The 24,938-nt window shown below is 42.1% G+C and overlaps 1 protein-coding gene across 4 annotated transcripts in view; it reads right to left on the bottom strand.

Moving 5' to 3' along the window:
- The window catches only part of CRBN (cereblon), a 42,297-nt gene that overhangs the window by 6,110 nt on the left and 11,249 nt on the right, over positions 1-24,938 (bottom strand). For 3 of the 4 annotated variants that reach the window (XM_029051860.1, XM_029051861.1, XM_029051862.2), the window contains exons 4-10: positions 23,232-23,381; positions 19,260-19,419; positions 8,056-8,118; positions 6,449-6,533; positions 4,232-4,347; positions 2,819-2,883; positions 385-516 (exon numbers count right to left, since the gene is read on the bottom strand). In XM_029051860.1, the coding sequence (XP_028907693.1) occupies positions 385-516; positions 2,819-2,883; positions 4,232-4,347; positions 6,449-6,533; positions 8,056-8,118; positions 19,260-19,419; positions 23,232-23,381 (771 nt within the window). The remainder of the gene's footprint in view (positions 1-384; positions 517-2,818; positions 2,884-4,231; positions 4,348-6,448; positions 6,534-8,055; positions 8,119-19,259; positions 19,420-23,231; positions 23,382-24,938) is intronic. The other variant, XM_039910180.1, reaches the window with a different exon arrangement.

Below are 24,938 nucleotides of genomic sequence, written 5' to 3'. Positions count from 1 at the left end.
TGAAAATGCATCTCAATAGCTTTTCCTCATTAAAGAACAGAAGTACTTTTTCCATGGTGTAAATGATAAAGCAAATTTTATTTTGTTTCAATGCTTCAAATTTCTTGGGTATTAACCTAAGAAATTAGAATCCTAGTTGCCAGCCTTTCTTCCAATTAGTCATTCAGAGGCCATTTACATATGTTAAAAGTACAAAAATAATTCAGCATCCACACCTCGGCATTCTCAGGCTAGAGAACACTTCAACATTACTATTATTCATTTTATAGTTATGAACACAATTTTGGGAGTTGTGTCTGAACCTCTTGGCTTCCATGTCTGATTAAAGAAAAGAAATGGTGTGGAATCTGTTCAATTCTAGAAAGTTAAAATTCACCAAATTACCCAGGAAACCAGCTGTGGTCTGTAGAAGAATGGTCACTCAGACTCAAATTGCAAGCCTTGTATACCGTCAGGGTCTCGTGCACATATCCATGAGGATTTACATACGCAGCCATCGGTCCGCACAAGGATAAACTACAACAGATAATCAAGAATATGTATTTTTTCAGTTTCGAGGAAAACCTCAAGAAGGCAAAATAACACAAAGCAAAAATGAAAACATTCAGTAACTGAATTAACCTATTGTAACCCAATGACCCCAGCTATTTTGGAATAGCAAAACTAAAGTTTTAAAAAATTTTTGGAATTCAGAGTATAAATGAATAACAAGTACAACTACTTCTGCTGCAACAGGAGAAATGCAGTTCCGTAATATCTAGTCATAAAGAAAGCTAGCAGAGTACTCGCTGTCTGGGTCTGATGCCATGTAGTGCCTACACACAGACCATTTCCTCCAACACCACATCCCACTTGAATCAAACAGGTTCATGTTGTTGGAAAAACATTTCCTAATTGCCTAATGCCATTTTAGCCAGAAGTGGGTGTAATGCAAAACAAGACTACAAAGCCTTCATTTTTAAAGTTCTCTATAACCTTTAATTTTGAATGTCATCCTTTAGATATAGCAAGTTAATTCTGAAACAGAACGCTGTGCTGGTTACAATCCTGAGAATTTCACAAACACAACAAAACTTCACCACTGGTTCATTTTTGTTCTCATTAAGAAGGGCATCGATGGCACCTCAACTGTCCTTTTCTTCTGTCCCCTTTTAACATTAACCAAAAAGAATTAATACTGACATTCCTGCCAAGACATACTCTTTTACAAAACCATCTGGATAGAGTGCACTCAAAGAATAGGGAAATATGGTTACCACAGCGTGACTGTGAATTGGCTATAACATGGCGGGACTTTGCCCAGAAAGCCTTCTTAAACTTGTTTCAAGGTGAATGATCTGAATACACAGGAATATTTACCAGTATTTCAGAAGAACCCAATGCACCTATTTAAAATTCACTGTTTATCAGAAATTGACTTTAAGCACTTGCAAATTAGCTCCCCAGGAAGGGACCTCTGATACATGTCAGAAGAGGGTTAGAAAAAAATGTCAGACAATGCAGGGTGCTTGAAACAAGCTTTAGAAGGCTATTTTTTTGTCTTCCACAATCTTCGGGAATTTCACCTAGTGTGACACCATTTCGGCGGCTTTTGAACCATTTTCCTACTAGCCTTGTATTTGCCATTGAAGCATGACACGATTTTTTGATAATACGACGGTTTTCAAGAACACGACTGCTGTGTTGTTGCAAGAATCCCTGCACCAATCCTTTAAAAGCCAGGTCGAAACAACTCTCCAATTAATCAGTCAAGTATTTATTGATCACTATCAGGCTGCAAAGAGTACACAGTGATTCAGGCATATGCTAGAGAACCGAGACATTATCTGCCAACAAACTGCCTGCAAGCTGATGTATTTTGGGTCTCACTAGCGTGAAAGGACCAAAAAAAATGCCCCCAATCATTCAAGTCTCTCTTATCTTTGTCAAGTCAATGAATGTTCCCATTATTTATGCCTTCTTGCATTTTACAAGATTACTGGGACGTATCGCTGGTTTCCTATTACAACCCAATCTGCACGCTTGGCTCCTCTAACGCCAACCTACTCCCTGTACCTAAGCATAGCAGAGTGGCCTAGCGGGTAGAGCGTAGGCCCAGGGGTCAAAAGGTCATGGGTTCTAATCCCGGCTCTGCCACTTGTCCGCTGCGTGATCTCGGGCAAGTCACTTCACTTATCTGGGTCTCAGTTACCTCATCTGGAAAATGGGGACTGAGACCGTGAGCCCCACATGGGACAAGGACTGTGTCCAACCCGATTTGCTGGTATTCACCTCAGCGCTTAGTACAGTGCCTAGCACAGAGTAAGTGCTTAACAAATACCATCATCACTACTATTATTATTTTAGCTCCACCTCATTTATCTCGCCGCCGACCCCTTGCCCACATCCTCCCTCTGGCTTGGAACTCCCTCCCACTTAACATGACAGACCACCACTCTCCTCACCTTCAAAGCCTTATTCAAATCACAACTCCTCCAAGAGGCCTTCCCTGACTAAGCCCTCATTTCTCTCCCTTTTGTGTCACCTCTGCACTTGGATTTCACCCTTTAATCACTTGATAGTCAACCACTCTCAGCCCTACAGCACCATAATTAACCTTATTGCCTGTCTCTCGCCTCTAGATTGTAAGCGCCTTTTAGTAAAGAGCATGTCTATCGACTGTGTCATTTTAGACTCTCTGAAGTACAGAGTAAGTGCTTAATAAATACCACTGGATTGACAAAGATAATATGAAGATAAATCAGTGTAAACAAGATTAGTCAATTTCCTATGTTGCTTCCTTCTTCGAAAGGAAGGAGTAAACTAATCAAAGACTCACCTGAATATTTCATTTTTGGTTGTTATTTCTGTATCTTGACATTGTTTACAACAAAGAGAAGTACACTTAAAAAGAGCATAAAAATCATTGTTAACACACAAAGGTAAAAATGGACTCATGAATTTCTGGGATAAAAGTAGAATTATAAACTATAACAACACAGTGGTCATATCTATGTGTATGCCCCATAAAGAGCTGATTTTACACACAGCATATAGCTAAAATGCGCACGTGCACACACATACACACACACAATCCGAGACTGTGATATCCTGCTGGATTTAAATGCTAACAAAATCAAGTTAAACCACAGGCATTTCTAGAACCAAATCAACCTCAGAAACCCACTATACAGAAATAATGAAATTAAAATGGAAATACTGTACTAAGTGCAGGTACTCAATTACCAAAAATCAAAAACATTTTGAAAACTAGAATGCAGTGACAAAGCATCCTGTGTATTTCCTCCCCTCCGCTCCCCCGCTCCTTCCCCTTCCCCTCCCCTCAGCACTGTGCTCATTTGTATATATTATTTATTACCCTATTTATTTTGTTAATGAGGTGTACATCCCCTTGATTCTATTTATCTTGATAACGTTGTCTTGTTTTTGTTTTGTTCTGTTTTACTCTGCTGTCTGTCTCCCCCGATTAGACTGTGAGCCCGTCATTCGGCAGGAACTGCACCTGTTGCCGAATTGTACATTCCAAGTGCTTAGTACGGTGCTCTGCACATAGTAAGTGCTCAGTAAATACTATTGAACGAATGAATAAAATAATTCTGGTATTTGATAAGTGCTTAATGTGTGCCAGGCACTATACTATGCGCTGGATAAATAATCCACCATTTCCATGAAATATGAATTCGACAGACCGATTAACCACTGGCATTGTCCAGAAAAAATACATTTACAGTGAATTTATTAAAACATTCTATTTTAATATAAGCCCCTGGGATGTAATACCTCATTTCCTTTCTATCTCTCTATTTAATTTGAAGTTCGGTCAAGGAAACTGCGTGGCATGATAATTCAGTGTTGGAACCAAATATTTCAATTATCTTCACACAGGAGGGTAAAAATCTGTCTTTGAATATGTGGAGTCTGTTTAAGACCTACTGCCAAACCTCCTAAGTAATTCTGTGAGGCAAACAGAGGTCTCTAAAACTGATAAACAGAATTTGGGAGCTTAGTAAAAATAACTTCTATTTTGAAGACAGCTTGAATTTGATAAAATGTTAAGGACCTATCTTTTAAAGACCTTTTTAAAATCTGCATTTTTATATATGAAGGCTTAATCCTGCTTGAAAGGAGATTAGCAACTTGCCTTAATTGTACCTAGGAAGAGGGAGCCATGACTTGAATAAGATTTCACATACTCTGAGCAGAGTTGGTGATAAACCACTAGGGTACTCACTTTATTCATAATATCCAATTCACAACGCAGTCGTTGGATTGCACTACCAATTTTAAGGAGTTGAATCCGTAAGGCATCATCAATTGGAAGACAAGCAGCTACTCTGTAAGAAAAATCTTGAAAACAGCATGAGGGCTTCAATTTAAGAAGTGTTGAAATAAAACTGGTATGTGTCTGAATAAGCACAGAATAACCACCTTTCTTTTAGATATTCTGGGCTCTCAAAATATATATTTTAACATCAAAATGTTGTAGCAGATACTTTAAATTCATAAATGGCATTAATGCAATGTTCAAATATCAAAAATCTGTTTTGGGAATTATAAATGTGTAACTGCACCCACCCTCACCCTGACTTCAACACCACCACCACCTGTCTTTTTTTTTTTACTGAAGTACAGGATTCTAGAAAAATTCAGCAATACTTCTTTCACAACATAGTTGCCTGAAAGGTACTTTTCCCCAACGGGAGAATACTTTTAGTCTTCACTAAAATGTTAACCAATGCAACCAATTAATACCATTTAGAGAGCAAGTATTCCTCTTTGAACAAAGATCATGTAACAATGTAATACAGGGAAAAATTTTCCAGACATTAGTCAAAACTGCTTTTTCAGATAAGTATTACTACATTAATTAGAGTTTGCTTTGACTCTCTAGTTTCAGGGTTATTTACACTTTCACTCGTATTTTCAAACAAAATGTACCTGTCTGCACATAAAACAGTACTAATTTTGAGCCACAAGTGTTCCATTTCTTAAATTTTAAGATGGGGGAGGGGGGTAACCCAAAAAACTTACCACACATTTAATCTGAACTTTTGATCAGAGAATAATAATAAATATGGGCAGTACTCAATGTAAGACTCTGAGTTATGACAAATGGCATTAAATTTGGAAGCAGCATGGCTCAGTGGAAAGAGCCCGGGTTTGGGAGTCAGGGGTCATGGGTTCGAATCCCAGCTCTGCCACTTGTCAGCTGTGTGATTGTGGGCAAGTCACTTCACTTCTCTGTGCCTCAGTTACCTCATCTGTAAAATGGCGATTAACTGTGAGCCTCAGGTGGGACAACCTGATTGCCCTGTATCTACCCCAGCGATTAGACCAGTGCTCTGCACATAGTAAGCGCTTAACAAATACCAACATTATTATTATTATTATTATACTTCATTTCAGCTTTCAACTTTACAATACTAGCCTCTTTTATGGCAGTAGTTTGGAGAGTGGTAGGAGATGCTGCACTGAGCCTTGGGGAAATGGGAAAACAATTTTAAGAGACATAGTTTTGTGTGTGTGTGTGTTGGGGGGGAATTTAGGGGAGGCAGGGCACTTTACCACCAGGCGGTGTCATCATTCAGTCATTCAATCATATTTGTTGAGTGCTTACTGTGTGCAGAGCACTGTACTAAGTTTTCAGAAAGTACAATTCATCAGGGAGGGTCAATAGATATTTTACTTCTGATGAAGTACAAGTTGGCTACCTTTCATGGAACTTCATCCATTCTATATTTATTGAGAGCTTATCGTGTGCAGAGCACTGTACTAAGCGGTTGGGAGAGTACAATATAAAAATAAGCAGATGCACAACGAGCTTACAGTCTAGACTAGAGAAGTAGTGTAGCCTAATGGATAGAGCACGGTACTGGGAGTCAGAAGGACCTGGGTCTAATACCAGCTCTGCCACTTGTCTCCTGTGTGACCTCAGGCAAGTTACTTAACTTCTCTGTGTTTCAGTTACTCTATCTGCAATATAAGAATTAAAACCGTGAGCCCTGCGTGGGAGATGGACTGTGTGCAACCTGATTATTTTGTATCTACCCCAGCGTTTAGTACAGTGCCTGGCAGAGAGTAAGTGCCTAACAAATACCGTTTAAAAAGTCAGTAAAATATATTAGTGTAGCTATATTATTTATCTAAAATTAATTGAGATACAGAATTCTGGATAATTTTGGTAAAGATGTGGTATCTGATTCAGGACTCAATCCTCCATTTATAATGTTGTTCCTATGAGAAACTTGGTTCTGATTTACGTTTCCATTTAAGATGTGGTTTTCACCAATTGAGTCATAAATCTAAGGACTTCTTGTATTCCCATGTATAATACACGATTCTAGTTTTCACAGAAGTACAAATCAGACAGATGAAATGCTATAGTTCCTTTTAACATAGTAACATATGACAGGAGAAAAAGTCAATTGAAAAAAATTGCTTTCTGTACCTATTGGATTTGAAGGAAGAGATTCATCTTTGAGATTTTCATCCCATTCATGTAGTTGCTTTTTGACTCTTTCCATCAAAGTTTCCTTTAATTGAAATAATGTCTATTTTAAGTACACAGATTTTCCTTTTCGTACATGAAAAATGGTGAGTTACTACTTCTACCTTAAAAAACTACTTATAAAAGATTCAACCTCTTTGGCATTAGCCTCTATCCTTAGAGCCCCTACAAAACAATGACTTCAACAGAGGTCAGGGCAGCAGTGGGCCAAAATAAGTTGCCATTTATATATATATTTGGAAAATTATTCACATTTGTCTGTTTCTCAGAAACCAAGATATGACCACAAAAGTGTTACCGTGTTTGACGTTTTCAAGAGACTTTTAATTTCACAAGGACACAAATCACTTCCTGATTTTAACAGCTGAAGACAAGCATTCCTACATTTTTACAATCCCAAACCTGGTTACCTTGAACAATGATTCACTGAAATTTTAACGCGCAGAACGCTGTGCCAAGGAAAACTCTCCAAGTAGAGTATATAAATTGCTATGTACCAAAGCGCGAGGTGTGGCTGAAAAGTTGAAAGTGTGGAGGCAGTGCTAAATGGCTGATCTGAGAGTTGGGAGGATGAGAACTAGGGAGTAGAAAAATGAATCGGGGAAAGCCTCCTAAAGGAGACAGGATCGCAGGAAATCTTTAAAGACAGGTAGAGCTGTGGTCTGGAAGATCTGAAAAGGGAGGGATTGCCAAGCAGGGGTAAGGGTGTGAGCAAAGGGTCGAGAGGTGAGAGAGTCAAGAATAAGGCATAGTGAGAAGGCAGCTAGCTTGGAAGGAACAAAGAATGTGAGTTGGGATGGACAAGAGGATAAGAGGAGAGCCTATGGAGTGTTTAAAACCCAATGGTCAGGAGATTCTGCCTGATGTGGAGAAGTATGGGGAACTATTGAAGGATTTTGAGGAGTCTGGATATGAGTGCTGAGCAACATTTTAGAAAAATCATCAGGGCATCAAAGAACTATAAACTGGAGGGGGGAGAGGCTGGAGGCAGGAGGCCTTATTTAGTAAGTTCCCGGTTGTGCATAACATTAAGTTCTGGGGAAATTTCAAAGAAGGGGGAAAATACAGCAATTAAACAATTCAAATTCACTTCCTCACATCAATAATAATAAAGAAACTGGGAAATCCAATGCCCATCAGGAAACAATACAGCCAGGACTCTGTGTACACTCCATGGCACACTGAACGTTTGAAATATATTTCAAAGTGTTACTGCATTTTGTATTTTTTTCCCCATCATCAGATTGTTTTCTCCATCTAAGCACTTTGATTGAAAATTCAAACATACAAAAAGGGACGAAGTTAGGAAAACATGATCCCTTAGTAGAAAGCATAAGCAAATCCACAAATGAGTTCAACCAGACTTCTGGTGCTTCATTTACACTGAGCCATTCAGCACACCCATTGCAAGATCATAAAAATACCATATTTGAGAAAATAAAGTTCCCAGCACACAATTCTAGGACCTTTATGCCACACAACTCAATTATGAAATTCAATGCCCTAATAAAAGTAGAAATTCAAGGAGAAGTGAAATGATTACTTACAGCATCATATAAGGAATACAGCCATGGAGGCCAAGAAGTCAGACTAGCACAGTGAAACTTCCTCTGAAATTAGAAAATATGTGATTAATGAAACAGAGACTTTTCATTTTCAGAATAAACAGCAATAGACTTTAAGAAGTTATCTGGGTTTATCTTGTTTGTGAGTTTTAAACACAGCTATTTTGAGAGTGCTGCTGAAAAATCATTTTCTGTATCTTTTTCATTCTGCTAATATTTTGTGGCAAACCTTTGAAACATGTATTCCAACTGCATCACTCCTATTTTATGGCATGTGCAGGAACTGCTGAAATGGTGAGAACTGCCAAAATAAGTCAAAATAATTAAGCTACCAAGAAAGGACAAAATGATAAAGACTGCCAAGCTGGTACAAACACAATTGCCTTTTATCAGGAAATGTAATTTGCATTTTAAATAAATAACAGGGTTTATGTGTAAACTTCAGAATATAACTCAGGGTGGAGAAGAACTTTGGGGATTACGTAACTGCAAATGATTGTGTTGAAAACCAAATTCAACTCTAATAGCAAAATGCTCCTGCATATTTATTTACAACTCCAGTTGCATAATACCAGAGGAAGTAGAAGAAAATTTTGATGAAGGTGTCATTATCATATATAGTACTCTATTAACAAAGCGTACTATCATTATCAACAGGTTCAAGAAAGGTTCAGATCAAATTCGGGGAAGATGAGGTTATTAGATGGGAAGATTGCAAGTATTATTTTAAAGAGGAGCATAGGATCTGAAGGACAACCACTACACTCTTCCTCCAAATTTCTTCTGTTGACAGTGTTGCCTAAGAAATGCCAACCAGCCTAGATGGAATAGAACATTTTTAAACTCCTAATTTTTTAAAAAAATATCAGAACTAAGCAAAAGCATTATGTCTTACAGGTTTTGATTTTTTTCATGTTTATCTGTTCACTCATCTACAGAATCTTGACTAGGTCCCACTAATCTGTTGAAGACTAATGCACCACACGTATGTGGAACATGACTGCATTCAGAAAATGGTAAAATGGGGCTATTAGCAATAGCGACCAATACAATAATGACTAAAAGAGAACTTTTAAAAGGCAGTAAATGTAGTAAGCATACCCACACATAATGCACAGGTTAACTCCCGGTTCTAAGCAACCACAAGCCACCAAATCCGGAGATACTTCATTTACTAATTGTGGAAATGGCCTAGATATGTTAAAGCCTGCCCAGCATTATTTCCATTTGCTGAAGAGAAAGCAGGTCTCTCCCCTACAGAGTCCTGCCCCTTCCAAGGCTTCCCAATCCAGTGACTTGTGCAGGCCAAGTTCTCTTCTTCACGGGGCTGCCAGAGGGAGATGCTACAGATGGGGTGGGAATACAAGGGAAGGTTCTCCTCTCTCCAGCCTTAAAATCTGGGCTGTTGTAGGTTTTTCTCCTTTCAGCCTATTCAACTGCTCCCTCCTCTCATTCTCCTCATTCATCCAACGATCTCTATTCCATCCTAATCCCCCTCAACCTCTCAGCTGCCTTTGACACTATCGACCACCCCCTCCTCCTGGAAACATCATCCAACCTTAGCTTCACTGACATTGTCCTTTCCTGGTTCTCCTCATCTCTCTGGCTGTTCGTTCTCAGTCTCCTTCAAGGGTTCCCCCTCTGCCTCCCACCCCCTGACTGTGGGAGTCTCTCAAGGTTCAGTTCTGGGTCCCCTTTTATTCTCCATCTACACCCACTCCCTTGGAGAACTCATTCGCTCCCATGGCTTCAACCACCACCTTTATGGGGATGATACACAAATCTACATCTCCAACCCTGATGTCTCTCCCTCTCTGCAGTCTTGCAAGTCCTCCTGCCTTCAAGACATCTCTACTTGGATGTCCTCCCATCACCTCAAAATTAACATGTCCAAAACAGAGCTCCTTATCTTCCCAACCAAGCCCTGTCCTCCCTCTGACTTTCCCATCACTGTAGACAGCACTACCATCCTTCCTGTCTCACAAGTCCGTAACCTAGGCGTTATCCTTAACTCCTCTCTCTCATTCAACTCACATATTCAATTCATCACTAAATCCTGTCAGTCCCGCCGTCACAACATCACTAAAATCCACCCTTTCCTCTCCATCCAAACTACTATCCCGTTAATACAATCACATCCTATCCTGCCTGGACTACTGCATCAGCCTCCTTGTTGACCTCTCAGCTTCCAGCTTCTACCCAGGGCAGGGAATGCATCCGTTTATTGTTGTATTGCACTCTCCCAAGCGCTTCGTACAGTGCTCTGCACACAGTAAGGACTCAATAAATACAACTGAATGAATGAATGAACCCAAGAATATTACCTCTGGAGACACAAATCTAGATCTTGAAAACTAAAACCAATCATCACCGAGATATTTAACAAGATTTATTATAGTGATCATTAAATCCCTTTGTTCTTTCCAGAAGAGCCACTGGAAATCTCTAAGAATGGACCCCTAATATAATCCAAGATCAGTTGTGATATACTTATAAAATGTTTTTAAAAAGCTACATGGCTATTTTCTTTCAAATAGCAAATGCAAATTATAATCCCTATTCCATGATGAAGTCTTTGATCAGAAATTAAAATTAAACATTAAAGTTGATACTGTGCACAAGTAGTGGTAAACCTTTCAAAAACAAAATATTTGATTTACATTTTAAAATCCAGTAGCAATTGAAAGATTTGATTGTTCTTCTATAGTCCCATTATACTAGCTTCTGTTCAAAAGCTGAAATGAATTCTCAGGAAATTTAGAAAGCTACAGGTAAATATCTGAGTATACAAGTTTGTTGTTCATATTTTATGCAAGTTCCAAACACAAAGTAGTTGTGGTTTATCTACCACCAGCTAAAATTGGGAGATTAACAAGTCTTGCATAGATATTTAAATGATGATGATTACAAAAATACCACTTGAAACAATAAAGTTTCAAAGTCCTACATATAAAAGGCAGCAGAGGCACAGGGTTAGCCAAGCTGACTTCTCCTGGCTTGTTGCTCCTATGCACAACGTTGAGTGCTAACTGCCTATCTGGGCAGGAATGTGTGTGCCAGTGTAGAAAATTATGCATTTCATGCTGAATATATTGAAAAATGTTGGGAGAGTGAAATTTGGCTATGACATATAAGGACAAAAGCAGTACATCCTCATTAGTTATCCTTTTCAGATGTTTAACCAAACCAGGTCAATGCCTTCTGCGTTAATCCCCTTAATCCTACATATTAGCGGCAAGAGAAATTTCCTCCCAACAAATGATTAAACTCTCTCCTTCAAAACCCTGGATGTAACGAAAAACATATGACTTCACTGAACCCACTCAAAAACTTGTTTTCCATATGAATCGATGGGAAAGAACAACGTTCCACAATACGGCTAACTTATTTTAAAAGACAAAGATGGAGCCTATTTACACAATATATTCAGCCCCTAAAGTTAGCTCTGCTTTCATACAAAAAGGGTCCCAGTGGCATGCATTATTATTATTTAAATATTCAGAAAATGTAAGCATGAAGCTTGCATTTTGGAATCTTTTAGGTGACTAGTCGGTCAATTTACATGGCATCATTTGTGTGAGAAATTTGAGAAGCTTGACATTATATGCATTACGCACCATTCTTTAAAATGGTATTTGTTAAGCACGTCCTACATGTCAAGCACTGTTCTAAACGCTAGCGAGGGTAGATACAAATTAATCAGACTGGACACAGTCCCTGACCCACAAAAGGCTCATTAGGATGCAATTATTATGGCTACTTTGCCCAATGGTAAAACCGCCACAGCATATCCTGCAGTGCTTTTGCACTGCAAAAAAAGAGTTCTTCACATGCTGGACATCTAGCCAGGTATGAGCAGAGAGCGGCCATAAACTTGGCCCCAAGTAATCCATCCATCAATGAATCATATTTATTGAGTGCTTCCTGTATGCAGAGCACTGTACTAAGCATTTGGGGGAGTAGAGTACAACAGAGTTGGTAGACCTAGTCCCTGCCCACGAGCTTACAGTCTGGGGGGAGTCGGACATTAATAGAAATAAATTATAGCTATGTACATATGCGCTGTGGGGTTGTGACGGTGTAAACTGGGGACTGAAGCTTGTTGTAGGCAGGAAATGTGTCTACCAACTCTGTTCTTTTGTTATATTATACCCTCCCAGGCATCTGGTACAGTGCTCTGCACACAGTAAGTGCTCTATAAATACGACTTGATTGGGCAGGGAGAAGATGAGGGATTTAATATTACCTTTAACTGTTCCTGATTTTGCTTTTGATTCTTGTCTGTTTTGTTTGTCCTCCCCTTTTTAGACTGTGAACCCCATGTGGGTTAGGGGCCATGTCTGAATGACTTCATATATTCTTCCCAACAGTTTGTCCAGTGTTCTTAATATAGTAATAAATGTTAGTGCTGATCCGATACACACCCCATCTTCCCTGGGTGCATAACAATTGTTACCAAGGGAAAAAAAAGAAGAAGAGAAAAGAAAAGAAAAAAAGAGGAGAAAAGAGAAGAGTGTTTGCCAAGTCACAGGGGGCCACCAGATTGGTGGAGTCATCTACCTCTACCCTTTCAGGGGATCTCTCTCCCTCTCTGCAGTCTTGCATCTCCTCCTGCCTTCAAGACATCTCTACTTGCATGTCCTCCCGTCACTTCAAACTTAACATGTCCAAAACAGAGCTCCCTATTTTCCCAACCAAAGCCTGTCCTCCCTCTGACTGTAGACGGCTCCACCATCTTTCCTGTCTCACAAGCCCGTAAACTTGGCATTATCCTTGACTCCTCTCTCTCATTCAACCCACATATTTAATCCAAACCTTCTCACTGTATCTCGATCTCGCCTTGCTGCCAACCTCTCACCCACATCCTACCTCTGGCCTGGAATGCCCTCCCTCCTCATATCAGATAATTGCTCCCCCCCCTTCAAAACCTTATTGAAGGCACATCTCCTCCAAGAAGCCTTCCCTGACTAAGCCTTCCTCTCCCCTTCTGCGCCACTCTTACTTGCTCCTTCATTCATCTTCCCGCCCTTCCCCACAGCACATATGCATATATCTGTATATATCTGTAATTCATTTATTTATATTAATGTCTATCTCGCCCTCTAGACTGTGAGCTCGCCATGGGCAGGAATGTGTCTATTTGTTATGTTGTACTCTCCCAAGCGCTCAGTACAGTGCTCTGTACACAGTAAGCATTCAATAATGAATGAATGAATCCATCACTAAATCCTTTTGGTCCCCATCTTCACAACATCGCTAAAATCTGTCCTTTCCTCTCCATCTCAACTGCTACCAAGTTAATACAATCACTCATCCTATCCTGCCTGGTTTACTGCATCAGCATCCTTTCTCTTCCCACTCCAGTCATTCACTCATTCATATTTACTGAGCACTTACTGTGCACAGAGCACTGTACTAAGCACTTGGAAAGTACAATTCGGCAACAGATAGAGACAATCCCTACCCAATAATGGGCAGTCCATACTTCACTCAGCTGCCCGGACCATTTTTCTACAGCAATGTTCAGAACATGTCATCCCGTTTCTCAAAAAACTCCAGTGGTTGCTCATCCACCACCACATCAAACAAACACTCCTTACCATTAGCTTTAAATCACTCCACCACCTTGCCCCTTCCTACCTCACCTCGCTTCTCTCCTTCTACAACCCAGCCCACACACCTCGCTCTTCTAGTACTAACCTTATCACCGTGCCTCAATCTTGCCCATCTCGCCACCGACCCCAGTCTCACATCCTGCCTCGGGCCTGCAACTCCCTCCCTCCTCAAATCCCACGGACAATTATTCTCCCCCTCTTCAAAGTCTTATTAAAGGCACATTTCCTCCAAGAGGCCTTCCCAGACTAAGCCTCACTTTTCCTCATCTCCCACTCCCTTCTGCGTCACCCTGCCTCGCTCCCTTTGCTCTTTCCCTCAGCTCCCAGCCCCACAGCACTAATGTATATATCTGTAATTTTATTTGTATTGGTGTCTGTCTCCCCCCCGTCTAGACTGTGAGTTCGTTGTGAGCAGGGTATGTGTCTGTTTATTGCTGTATCGCACTCTCCCAAGCACTTTGTACAGGGCTCTGCACACAGTAAGCGCTCAATAAATATAATTGAATGAATGAATGATTTGGAATGATCTGGGGAGGAAATAACTTTTGGACCAATAGGGAAAAAAACTTCCCCTGCCAAGGAATGGAGTCGAGCTCTGTCCTGAGATAACCAAGGCCCGATCTAATGCCTGTGGTTGTTATTTCTCTCTCCTGGCACATGCTAAGTGCTTAACAAATTCCACTATTATTATTATTAACATGATAATAGTAAGAAAAAGAAAAGTTAATCAATCAATGGTATGTATTGAGCACTTACTGTGTACAGAGCACTGTACTAAGCACTTGGGAGAGTAGAATACAATAGTTGGTAGACATGATCCCTACCCACAGGGAGGTTACAGTCTACAGTCATTAAAATACATTACAGATAGGAGAAAGGGCAGAGTATAAGGATATTCATTCATTCATTCACCCATATTTATTGAGCGCTTATAGTGTGCAAAGCACTGAACTAAGCACTTGGGAGAGTACAACATAATAATAAACTGAAACATTCCCTGCCCACAAGAAGCTTAAATTCTAGAGGGGGAGTCGGACATTGGTATAAATATATTAGAGGATCCTTTAAATTATAAAGGATATGTACGTAAGTGCTGTGGGGCTGGGGTGAGTATTAAAGCGCTTAAGGGGTAGCCAGCCAAATGCACCGGTGACATAGAGGGGAGGGAAGGTAATGGAAATGGAGGCTTCTTCAGGGAAGGTCTCTTGGAGGATATGGGGTTGGAGGAGGGTTTTGAAGGTGGGGAGTGGGGTAGACTTTCTGATAAGAAGAGGGAGGGAGCTCCAGGCCAGAGGAAGGATGTGAATGAGGGTTTGGAGGTGAGACAGACAAGATTAGGTTACCGAGAGTAGGTCTGTACTACACGAGAGTGAGTTTTAGTTCGAGATCAGCGGTGTGAGATAGGAGAGAGAGAGCTGATTGATTGCCTTAAAGCCACTGGTAAAGAGTTTCTGTTTGATGTGAAAGTGGATGGGCCACCTTTGGAGGTTTTGGTTAACTTGGTTACCCGTGTCCTTGATAATTTCAGTTTAAACTCGGGTTTTCAGGATCTGTCGGGGAGTTTAAGGCCTGAGACCATGTATCCAGTTGATTTAGACTGATTTCTAGGAGAAAGGTCTGTTGATCAGCCCTAAAGACCATCAGGAACTGTAGACAATTACCTTGAGAACCCCTCCCTCAACTTCCCATGTATGTTTCTTTCTTTTTAGGTCACTAATTAAATTCTGTTGTTGTTTTTTCCCCCCTTGCCTCTCTGTGGATGCGGCTCTGTCGTGGCCTCTTGAGGTTTCTATAGCCTTACCTAGGGAGTGGCTGTTGGGAGGCCTTAACCCCATACCTCCCCTGGATGTTGTTGACTTTGGGATGGGCAATGTTTGAGCCCTAGTTTGATGGTATATAGCCAAGCAGTACAATCCCCTCTATACTGTAAGCTCGCCGTGGGCAGGGAATGTGTCTACCGACTCTGTTACAGTGTACTCTCCCAAGAGCTCAGTACAGTGCTCTGCACACAATAAGTACTCAATATGATTGGACTGATTGATTACAGCCCCAAATTTGGTCCAGGAGGAACCCAGATTCTCCTTTGGTCCTTAGCAGTAATAACTGACTAAAGATAGAGATTCAGGAGCGCAATCAGAGTACCGCTTCTCCAAGGAAATAAATTAACCAATAGCATTTATTGAGCACCAACTGCATGCTAGCCACTCTAATAAGAGCTTGGGACAGAACAACAGTGGCGAGACACACGTTCTTGCTTATCAGGGGCTTACAGGTTTCTTTTGTTGTCTGACACTCAGAGTGTACTGGACTGAATGACCAGTATTAATAGGACAGCAAGCCCTCAATAAATACCACTGATTGATTGACTGTGATCTTTCTTTTACATTGCTTCTCTCTCTCCACATATTCTGGAAGTTCTACTCAGTCACAGAAAACAGAATAACTCATGCTCTCAAGTAGCAAGTGAAGTATCCTGACAAACAAAGAATCAGATATAGATTTAATGAAAAGTAAGTTTTGCAGCTTCCAGACCTCCAGCTGGGATCACATCTCTCAGGAACATAGGCCTGGACTGTGTGTTCTCTGAGATCCTGCTAAGTTGCACCTCCTTTTTCTAACTAAAAAAAGATAACTTTTATGAAGATGTATTTCCAGGGAGCCTTGGTATTTCATTTTGAAATGACTATTCCTTTTGGCTTTAACCGCGAATGGTCCACATTCCATCGGCACCTAGAAAGAAGTATAAAATGCCTCCCAAAAGAGGAACGGGGGGGTGAGCGAAGAGGGAGGTGAGATGAGGCTGGGCCCCACATCGTGAGGGGCGGGGGTGGGGGGGTTCTTGCACCAGGCCAAGGCCACCAACCTTGTCCACTTAGAGCTGGCAGCTCGAGCAGGAATCCTAGGAGAAAGCAAGGGAGTTGGAGACTGCTCGCTCGCCACTGCTGTGATCTTGCCCCCAGCCCCACCACACTCTAACCAAATGTAAAAATGCTAGAAGACGATTCACCCCGCCTCCTGCTCTCTCTCACATCTGCTGCGAGGCCGAGGTTGGAAAGATGACACGGGTGGTCAGGTGGAGGGAGGTGGGGAGATCAGGGGGACAGGCCCAGCATTCTGAGAGAAGCAGAAAGAAGCTCAAGCTGCAGTCATATATGCCTCTTTCTACCAAGAGAAGCAGTACCCAATCGACTGCCGGATGAAGCAACTTCTTATTTTATGAGTACTCAATCACAATCTGAAGTAACATTCAGAGTCTGAACCATGCTGTGGAGAGTCAATTGGAAAACTGGTCTCTCAGCAGTGTTCCAAAGGAACAATTGAGTTAGCCTTTTTCAATTTCACCTCCTGCTTACTTCTTCCTTCTTCTTGTTTTTTCTAATGACACCTTTGGGCATATGCATAAAACTCTGGAACCTAGATTCTGTCCCATGTTACGTCTGAATAAAAGGCTCGATACCTAATCAGGTTTAAACTTGTAGGCTGCCCTGATGGAGTATGGGTTTGTGAATATGTATGTATGCACATCTGAGGGAGCAGACTGCCCTTTGTCCAATGGATGATAGGAATGACGTGGTAGACAACGTCAAGCCAGCTGATACCTGGGAAACTGATGAAGAAGTGTGCCTGGAGCCAGGAGAAGCAGGATCCAGGGGATGTGAGCCAACATGGAGCGGATGGACCAGCTTCCATCCCTAAAGGTGCAAGGCGGAGAGGACCTCTCATCAAGAGTCAGCCCTGGGAGATGGGCAGAAAGGCCCAGGATGGCTGCCCTGGGTGAAGACGAGGGGAGCCGAATGCAGGAAGCTGGTGTGGTGCTCGGAGGCTACTCAGCCAACAAGGAGCTTCCCTGGATCAGAGAGACCTTACTTGGAACACTGAGTAGGAAAAAGGATTGATGGGATCAAGTCCACGGAGGGATGGATGTGTCTGATTATGGCTCTGGTCTGCTGGCACTGAGTGAGGAGTTTAGCTGGCTTGGGGCTTCTCAAGCTGGCTGTTACTTTAGGAGCTCAGGGATGTTGGTTCAAGAGGATGCTCTGAATGGCAAATAAAGCTTAACTGAATCCCATCCGGGACAACTCCCTATCGAATTGGAGCGTTCGCAATCGCCGCTTGTCAAGAAGTCCTTTAAGGCTATAAAATGGAGAACCCGATTCTCCTTCACAAAGAGGGGATCAACGCGCTGCTGTAGCCCTTAGGGGCCTACTGCAGAATTACTGCAAGTGAATGAAAGTATTTCTTCACCCTGTGCTGGGAGAGTGTGGCACTCAGAGTGGGCCGTGTGCTACCAACTTGGCAATAGCACAGAGGGCTATTTAGGGTAAAATACACCTGCCCAACAATATCACTTGGCTGCTTTGGGTTGGAGTTTGCAAAACAGAGCTAAATGTCATCCCGCAATTCTGCTACCGAGGCAGACCACTGACCAGTGACTAAACGATAGATGAGGAAGTACAAAACAAACTCTTGTCCTTTGGTAGATGGAGTATGGTGACAGGATAATATCAGACTCCGAATCAAACTGATGGGTCTACAGGAAAGAAGTGCCGCCAAACGTTATCTACAGCTGCGAGACCCGGTCCCTCGAACGGTTCCAGAAGCATCGCTTATGGGCTCTGCTGAACATCAAGCGGCAAGATAGGATCATGAGCAATGAACTTCTAGAATGAAGTCTACCTCCTAGCAGTGGAGCCACGCTCCCCTCAGTGCAGTTACGCTGGATAAGACATGTGAGAAGTACCCAAACAGCTGCTGTATGGCAAGCTGAAATTGGGAAACTGAAAGCGAGGAGAGGAAGTGTTTCAAGGAGATAAAAGAGCTGCCAACAATGCTGCATCCTAGCTGAAAATTGGTTGATAATTGCTGTGGACAGACAAGTTGCGTGTCCTACAAACAAGAAAGTGATGGCTCTTTTGAGAAGTTTCAAGAGGAACAAGAGACAAGGAGGCAAAGTGAAAACGGGACCAGGCGCTGCAAACATCAAACGTTACTACACAATAGCCTTTTTGTGTGCACAGCGGGGCCAGGACTGTGGGTGCCTTGTTGGTCTTTTCAGCACGCGCACACAAACACACACACACACACACACACACACACACAAATTCAACATCGGTGGTGTCTTCTTTGAGTACAGAGGACAACTACATATCTTTGAGCTGCAAGGATTGCTACCCCTCTCGCCACGACAACTGAACATTTCAGAGAGGTGCACTCTGAAGAAAGATGGAGGGGAGGGAGGGGACCGAGGACAGCTTCACCTTGGGAGAATAAAAGAGGGGCAGAAGGAGGTTATTCCCTCCTTCTAGCACTCCAGAGTACGTTGCAACGAGGAAGCTCAATTGGGAAAAACAGAAAGCAACGTGGGTGTATCAGATATGAAAAAAATCTATTCTGCCACTAAGGACAGAGAGTCGCCCATTTGCCGGAAGGTCCTCACAATCTAACCTACCTCAAAATGCGTCAGTTGACTGATTCTTCATATATTACTGGATGCAACCTTTATAAAAAAAACCACCACCACAGGTGGAGGCTGCAATGCTTTGTAAACACTATAAACATTCAAGAAGTTACCTTTTGATATTTCTGCCAACATTTAAGCGCATACTGATCTTCCCATGCTATAGGTTTTGAAGGAAAGAGCTGGCATCTGTTGAGAGATTCCAACTGAACTGCAGACATGGTTGAAGGCAACACACATTCAGGAAGAATTTGCACTTTAGCCTGTTGAATTCTATAATAAAGAGAACCAGCAATATTATTGGGGGAAAAAAAATGGATAACCAAACCAGTTTAGATTACATATGTTCTAATACACCAGAAGAAAGTATCCTAGGGAGACTTCCAAGTCTTGATCACATTGACAGAGGCAGATGGAGTTTCTGGCCCTAATGGGGCTCCTTCATTATTGTCGTGAAGTTTCCCACGTGTCTTCCTCTTCCAGGAGCTTGACTTCCAGTCACCTTGGTGGTTTAGATGGCACGTTGCGATACCTTGGCTTTACTGTTTCTGACTTTTGGGAACAGATTAGGCCATCGTGTTGGCATTCAATGGCACGCATAGGAGCTGCCACACATCATCTTTCAGATTTCACTGTTAAACAATGATACAAGCACTAAGGTACCATTATTTAGATTCTGGGTTCATCCAAGAGGTCTCTTTCTCATTCAGTAAGTGAAAAACTGTGATCACGACCCGATGCTTCTCACAGTCCCTCTAATTTACCAGTTTTGTGTTGGCCAATGATTCGTCTTCTTAACATCACTGTCCACGCCCGCACTGATCTCTCCAATAAGAATCAGTTATCAGGTATCGGTACTGCCGGGACGAGTCTATCAAGATCTTTTAAGAACTGTTCCTTCTCACCGGTGTCAGTCAAGACCGAGGCATATGCACCAATGAGTGTTTCAGAGTCATTGTTTTAGGAGGAGAAAAGTATACAGTCCTAATCTCTTTCAAAAGGTCCATCTATAATGCTGCTCTAAAGAGCAAATGGCATACTATCATTTTAAAATACTATAATTTTCAAGGAGTATGAGAGATCACTATATATGGCATATGGTGGGCATTCACGTAGCATAGCCTTGCACTTGGACGGCAGAGTATAAGACTTGGAAGTACCGCTATCTGCGGGGGAGATAATAAAATGTTTAAAAATCATAACTGGGAAGGCATAGAAGGGTGTAAGAGTCCTAGGACTCATCCTGCTCCCCTCAGGAACGAGCTGGATGGCTTGCTATAATGGCATTCTGATGAAGGTCCTTCCGGCAAGCGTGAGCAGTAAGGAGATTACGGACCCATCACTAACCTTTGGCGAAACAGGATTCAGACAAGTTAAAAATAACCGGCCCCTCCTTCTGCAGACCCCTGTTGGGATTTTTTGCCAATCTGGTAGTCTCGCTCGTGGCTACAAATGCATTCCTGAGAGCTCATTCCCCAAACTGCTATTTGTGAACTCTTTCAATGGGAATCGAGGAGATGCACTCCAACCACCCCACTTCACCAAGTCCCCTATTGGCTTCAAACATAGGTGCTTAGGATCAATGCACACTTTCTTAATTCCATAAGGCTTTAGGATGAAATTCAGTACTATACTGAAAGCCAAAACAATCACTTCGACATCTCCTCACGATTCTAACACCACATATTTACTGTTGCGTTCGCATTTTACCATGATGGAACGTCCTCTGGAGAAAAAAATACGACCGTCGCTTAAGGCTACTAGCATCAGTGAACAGACTGTCACCCGACCGAAACGAAACCTACTCTATTAATGCGGAAAGGATGTGGTAAGTTACCAAGTCCTCTCAAAGCTCACCAGAATCCCGAGGTCAACAGGCCTTCTTCTAAAGAATTTCTGACCAATCATCTTGCATTTTGCTCCCGAGAAGCAAAGGGAGGGCTGAGGAGAGTGCTGGTACGGGGGAAACTTGCAGGTAAAGGAGTCAGGGAAGGACCGGGGAGAGCCTGTGCCAGAGTTTGGCTCCTTCCAGAGAGGTCTCTCACCAGTCCAGTCTTCCCACTTCTCCCCCGATCCCCCGTGAGCAGGTGCTTCCGGCAACCTCTTCTGCTTCCCCAGGATATGACAGGGCCCTTAGGCTAGTATACAATTTTTCAAAAAGTTATTTGAGCTGCAGGCAGTTAGTTTTAAGGTTTTCTTAATTTCAGTATGAACAGGCACATTTTATGAAATTTTAATAATCCACTAAGACTCAATACTAAATCATTTCCTAGTGTGAATTGCCTGAAGTTTATATGGAGCGATAATTCATTTTTTAAATTATTTGGGAGATATATAATTCCTTTAGGCGCCATTCCAAGCAGGCTCCACTTTTGAAGATAGATGTGGAGAATTCAGCCGGTTCACAAAGATCATTCATGGATTGGAAAATAAAATCTGAGCCTCGAACTACTTAGAGAAAAGAAGATATATAAATCTACTCTTCATATATTATGTTCTTCATGTAGCTTAATGAGAAGATAAGGACAACCACAAGATAAGGATAAGGTATGGGATGACCAAAAAGAAATGGGCCTAATCCATCAATCAGTGGTATTTATCGAGCGCTTACTGCGTGCAGAGCACCATACTAAGCACTTGGGAGAAAGTACAATACCAAAGAGTTGGCAGATACGATCCCGGCTCCCAAGGAGCTTAAATCTAGCCTAAACTACAGCATGAGGGATTTAGGGTAGACATCAGGAGGATCTGGGGGTGAAAGTATGGCGTGGCTAATCACTGCAATGGGCGAAAGAAAGAGCTGGTGGAATTATCTCTTTAGAGGCCTTCAAAATCAGTACAGAGTCCTCTCTGTTTAGGAACGGTCCTGTCTAGGGTCGCTGACCTCTCCAAGTCCTGTGATTCTACTGCTTCTAGTACTTTCAGCATTTTCTTGCCCTTAAAGGACCTGACGTCTGTGAGGTTTTTAATTGCACTGCCATCTTGTGTTCACATAGCAACTCGTCAGCTACCAAGAGCGATAAGAAAAAAACATAAAACATTATCCCTTTTATTCCTGCCCTTTAGGAAAATTCTCCTTTGGACTTTTTCAGAAGCGTAAAACACTTCATTTTTCAATTAAAGTTTTAAGTTCTATGTACACGACACCTGCGCTGCCTTTTCTAGGTTATGAAAGAGTATTATTAATACTGTTTTTCTATATTTGCCAGGTAAATGGCATCAGAGTAGTAGTGATTGGAGAGTACTTCTTAAATGTTTACTGTGTGCCAGTCACTGGACTAAGTGCTAGGAGAGAATGTACAACAGGGAATTAGACATGGTCTCTGTCCCTCAGGTGGCTCACCGACTAAGAGTATCTGCAAAAAACTCTACAAATCTCCAGGGCATTTTAAAAATGATGATTTGTGGGTCTAAAGCATCGCATTCTCCAGAAACTTATGGAGCATACCTCTCAACATGCCTTTCACCTCTAGGATTCTGATTCACTTGGGCAATACAGAAATGGCCCCAAAGAGTGCTTTAAAATTAGAATTCATTTATGCAACAATTGAAACTTGACCTGACCCAGATGATGCATAAATGACACCAGGGAAATGCCAAAGCCCAAGTTCCCCAGGACCTGTTTTATTATAGATTCACTCAGAGTACACATTTAAGTTGGCCAATTTTTTTTTTTTAAAGTAACTCAGCCAAACCATCTTGCAAATTACAAAAGACTTTAAAGCCTAAAATGGATCCTACTGGCTTGCACCCACCAGCCCGACTTTTGTGGAAGCCAAATGGAAGCAACATCAGTATTCCTTTCTGGAGAGATTTTCGGCCGCAGCTCGACTGCCGTGGGTGCTTCAAAACACTTGACGATGATAGTTTCGAGTCATTTTTAAATTTCACATTATTCATATCAGCGCTTTTATACAATAAAGGCACAATTGAAGAGGAGTCTTAAGCACTGGAAAAGTCCAGAAAGAGGACTAAATCACATTCCTTTATATTTTAAGGTAATTTTCAGCCCACTGCCAGAGGACCTGAATTTCCATTATCAAGTCAGGTCATTAAGCTTCAAAATCCACAATGTGTTTTCTTACCCGTCAGACTGTGTTCTTATTTCAAGGACCTTGAACCTCTGCCTTCCTACTGCTTTCACTTTCACTATTTCAATTCCATTATTTTGCTCTTCCCGGTATGCGTATATTTCTGCTGTTGTCCCAAAACGTGCTTCCCTGTCAAGAATATTACTGAGAAGATAAAAAAAGGGTGCATATGTATATATATATATATATATATATATGTATATATATGCACATATATATATATGCACACATACACACACACACACACACGTGTATATCTCTTTCTCGTTCTCTCTTTAGGACATTCAATCAACTGACATTTACATTCTAAAAGTCTGCAGGATGGTATACGAATCTTTTTAAAAGCGAAATACATTGAAAAATTAAGCCCACCACCCCTCCCCCTCTAAGTTAAAACACATTTTTTGGTACCCGCGGAAAGGCAAACAACAACATTAAGCCACTAGAGCAGCAAACAACTAGGGTCAGTCTTTGCGTAGGCACAATGGGGCCGGGATCGTGGATCCCTCATTGACCTTTTTGGTCGCACCCACAGGGGAATTCACAGTCAGTGGCGTCTTCTTTAAGAACGAGAAACAGCTATATCTCAGAACTCTAACACAGCATGGCTTCCTGGTGCAACAGCATTTCAGACGCTCCCATTTTCCACCACACGGTACCTTCCACGTGGCCTAGTGGACAGAATGCGGGCCTGGGAGTCAGAAGGAGGTGGGTTCTAACCCCGGCTCCTCCATGTGACTGCTTTGTGACCTTGGGCACATCCCTTCACTTCTCTGGGCCTCAGGTGCCTCACCGGCAAAATGGGGATCAAGAATGTGAGCCCCTCGTGGGACACAGTCTGTGTCCCAACCTATCTTGTATTTACCCAAGGGCTTAGAACAGTGCCTGGCACATAGTAAGCACTTAAAAAACAAACAAACGAACAAAACAGATTGGCAGATGACAGAGCACCATCCCAAATCCTTGACAGGGCTGGGTATGTTCACTGCCTTCCACTTTTCCACCAATTCTCTATTTGACCAATGCAATCTGCTTTACACCTCCTTCAAGCTCCAGAAACTCTACTCGGGCTCTGCTTAACCCTAATCCTCCTCTGACTATCCTCTCTTTCACTATTAGAAGCCAGGCTGGCAGTGAAATGAGCCTGGCGGTGCTGGGCGACAACACTCACAGATCCATTCCTTCAGTCGTATTTATCGAGCGCTTTCTGTGTGCAGAGCACTGTACTAAGCGCTTATGTACAAGACTCACAGATACCATCTGCCACCGATCAGGTGGACGCCCAGATTAGTGAGGGGCCCCACATGAGAACACAATCCAAGAGCAAAGATTCCCAGTCTGCATCAGGGAAACTGGCCACTCTTGAGCTCTCCCATGCTTAACTGTGACAAAGTACTAGCATCAAGTCCCCCTACCGTGATCTGGCTAGTGAATCTGAAAGTAACAGCTCTGCTAGCTGTCGTGCTCGGGGAACTAGACACATCAGCTAGGCCAGTATCTGGCTTCTCTTAGAGCCGGAGCTACCCAGTCGGTGATTCTGCGTATCACCAGGATGCTTGAATAAAATCCCTTTGGAAGCCCCAGAAAGGTCTGCAGCAAGGGTTAGGGAGGGAGAAGACTGTGGGCTCACAGTGAACTCTGGCCATGTTCGAGTCCAAGGACTAGAGCAGGGGACTGTTCGCTGATTAGATTAGGACATAA

Source organism: Ornithorhynchus anatinus, chromosome X1 (assembly GCF_004115215.2).
Source record: "Ornithorhynchus anatinus isolate Pmale09 chromosome X1, mOrnAna1.pri.v4, whole genome shotgun sequence".
Lineage (NCBI taxonomy): Eukaryota > Metazoa > Chordata > Mammalia > Monotremata > Ornithorhynchidae > Ornithorhynchus > Ornithorhynchus anatinus.
The sequence above is the reverse complement of the archived record's forward strand: the minus strand, read 5'-3'. Positions and strand labels throughout refer to the sequence as shown.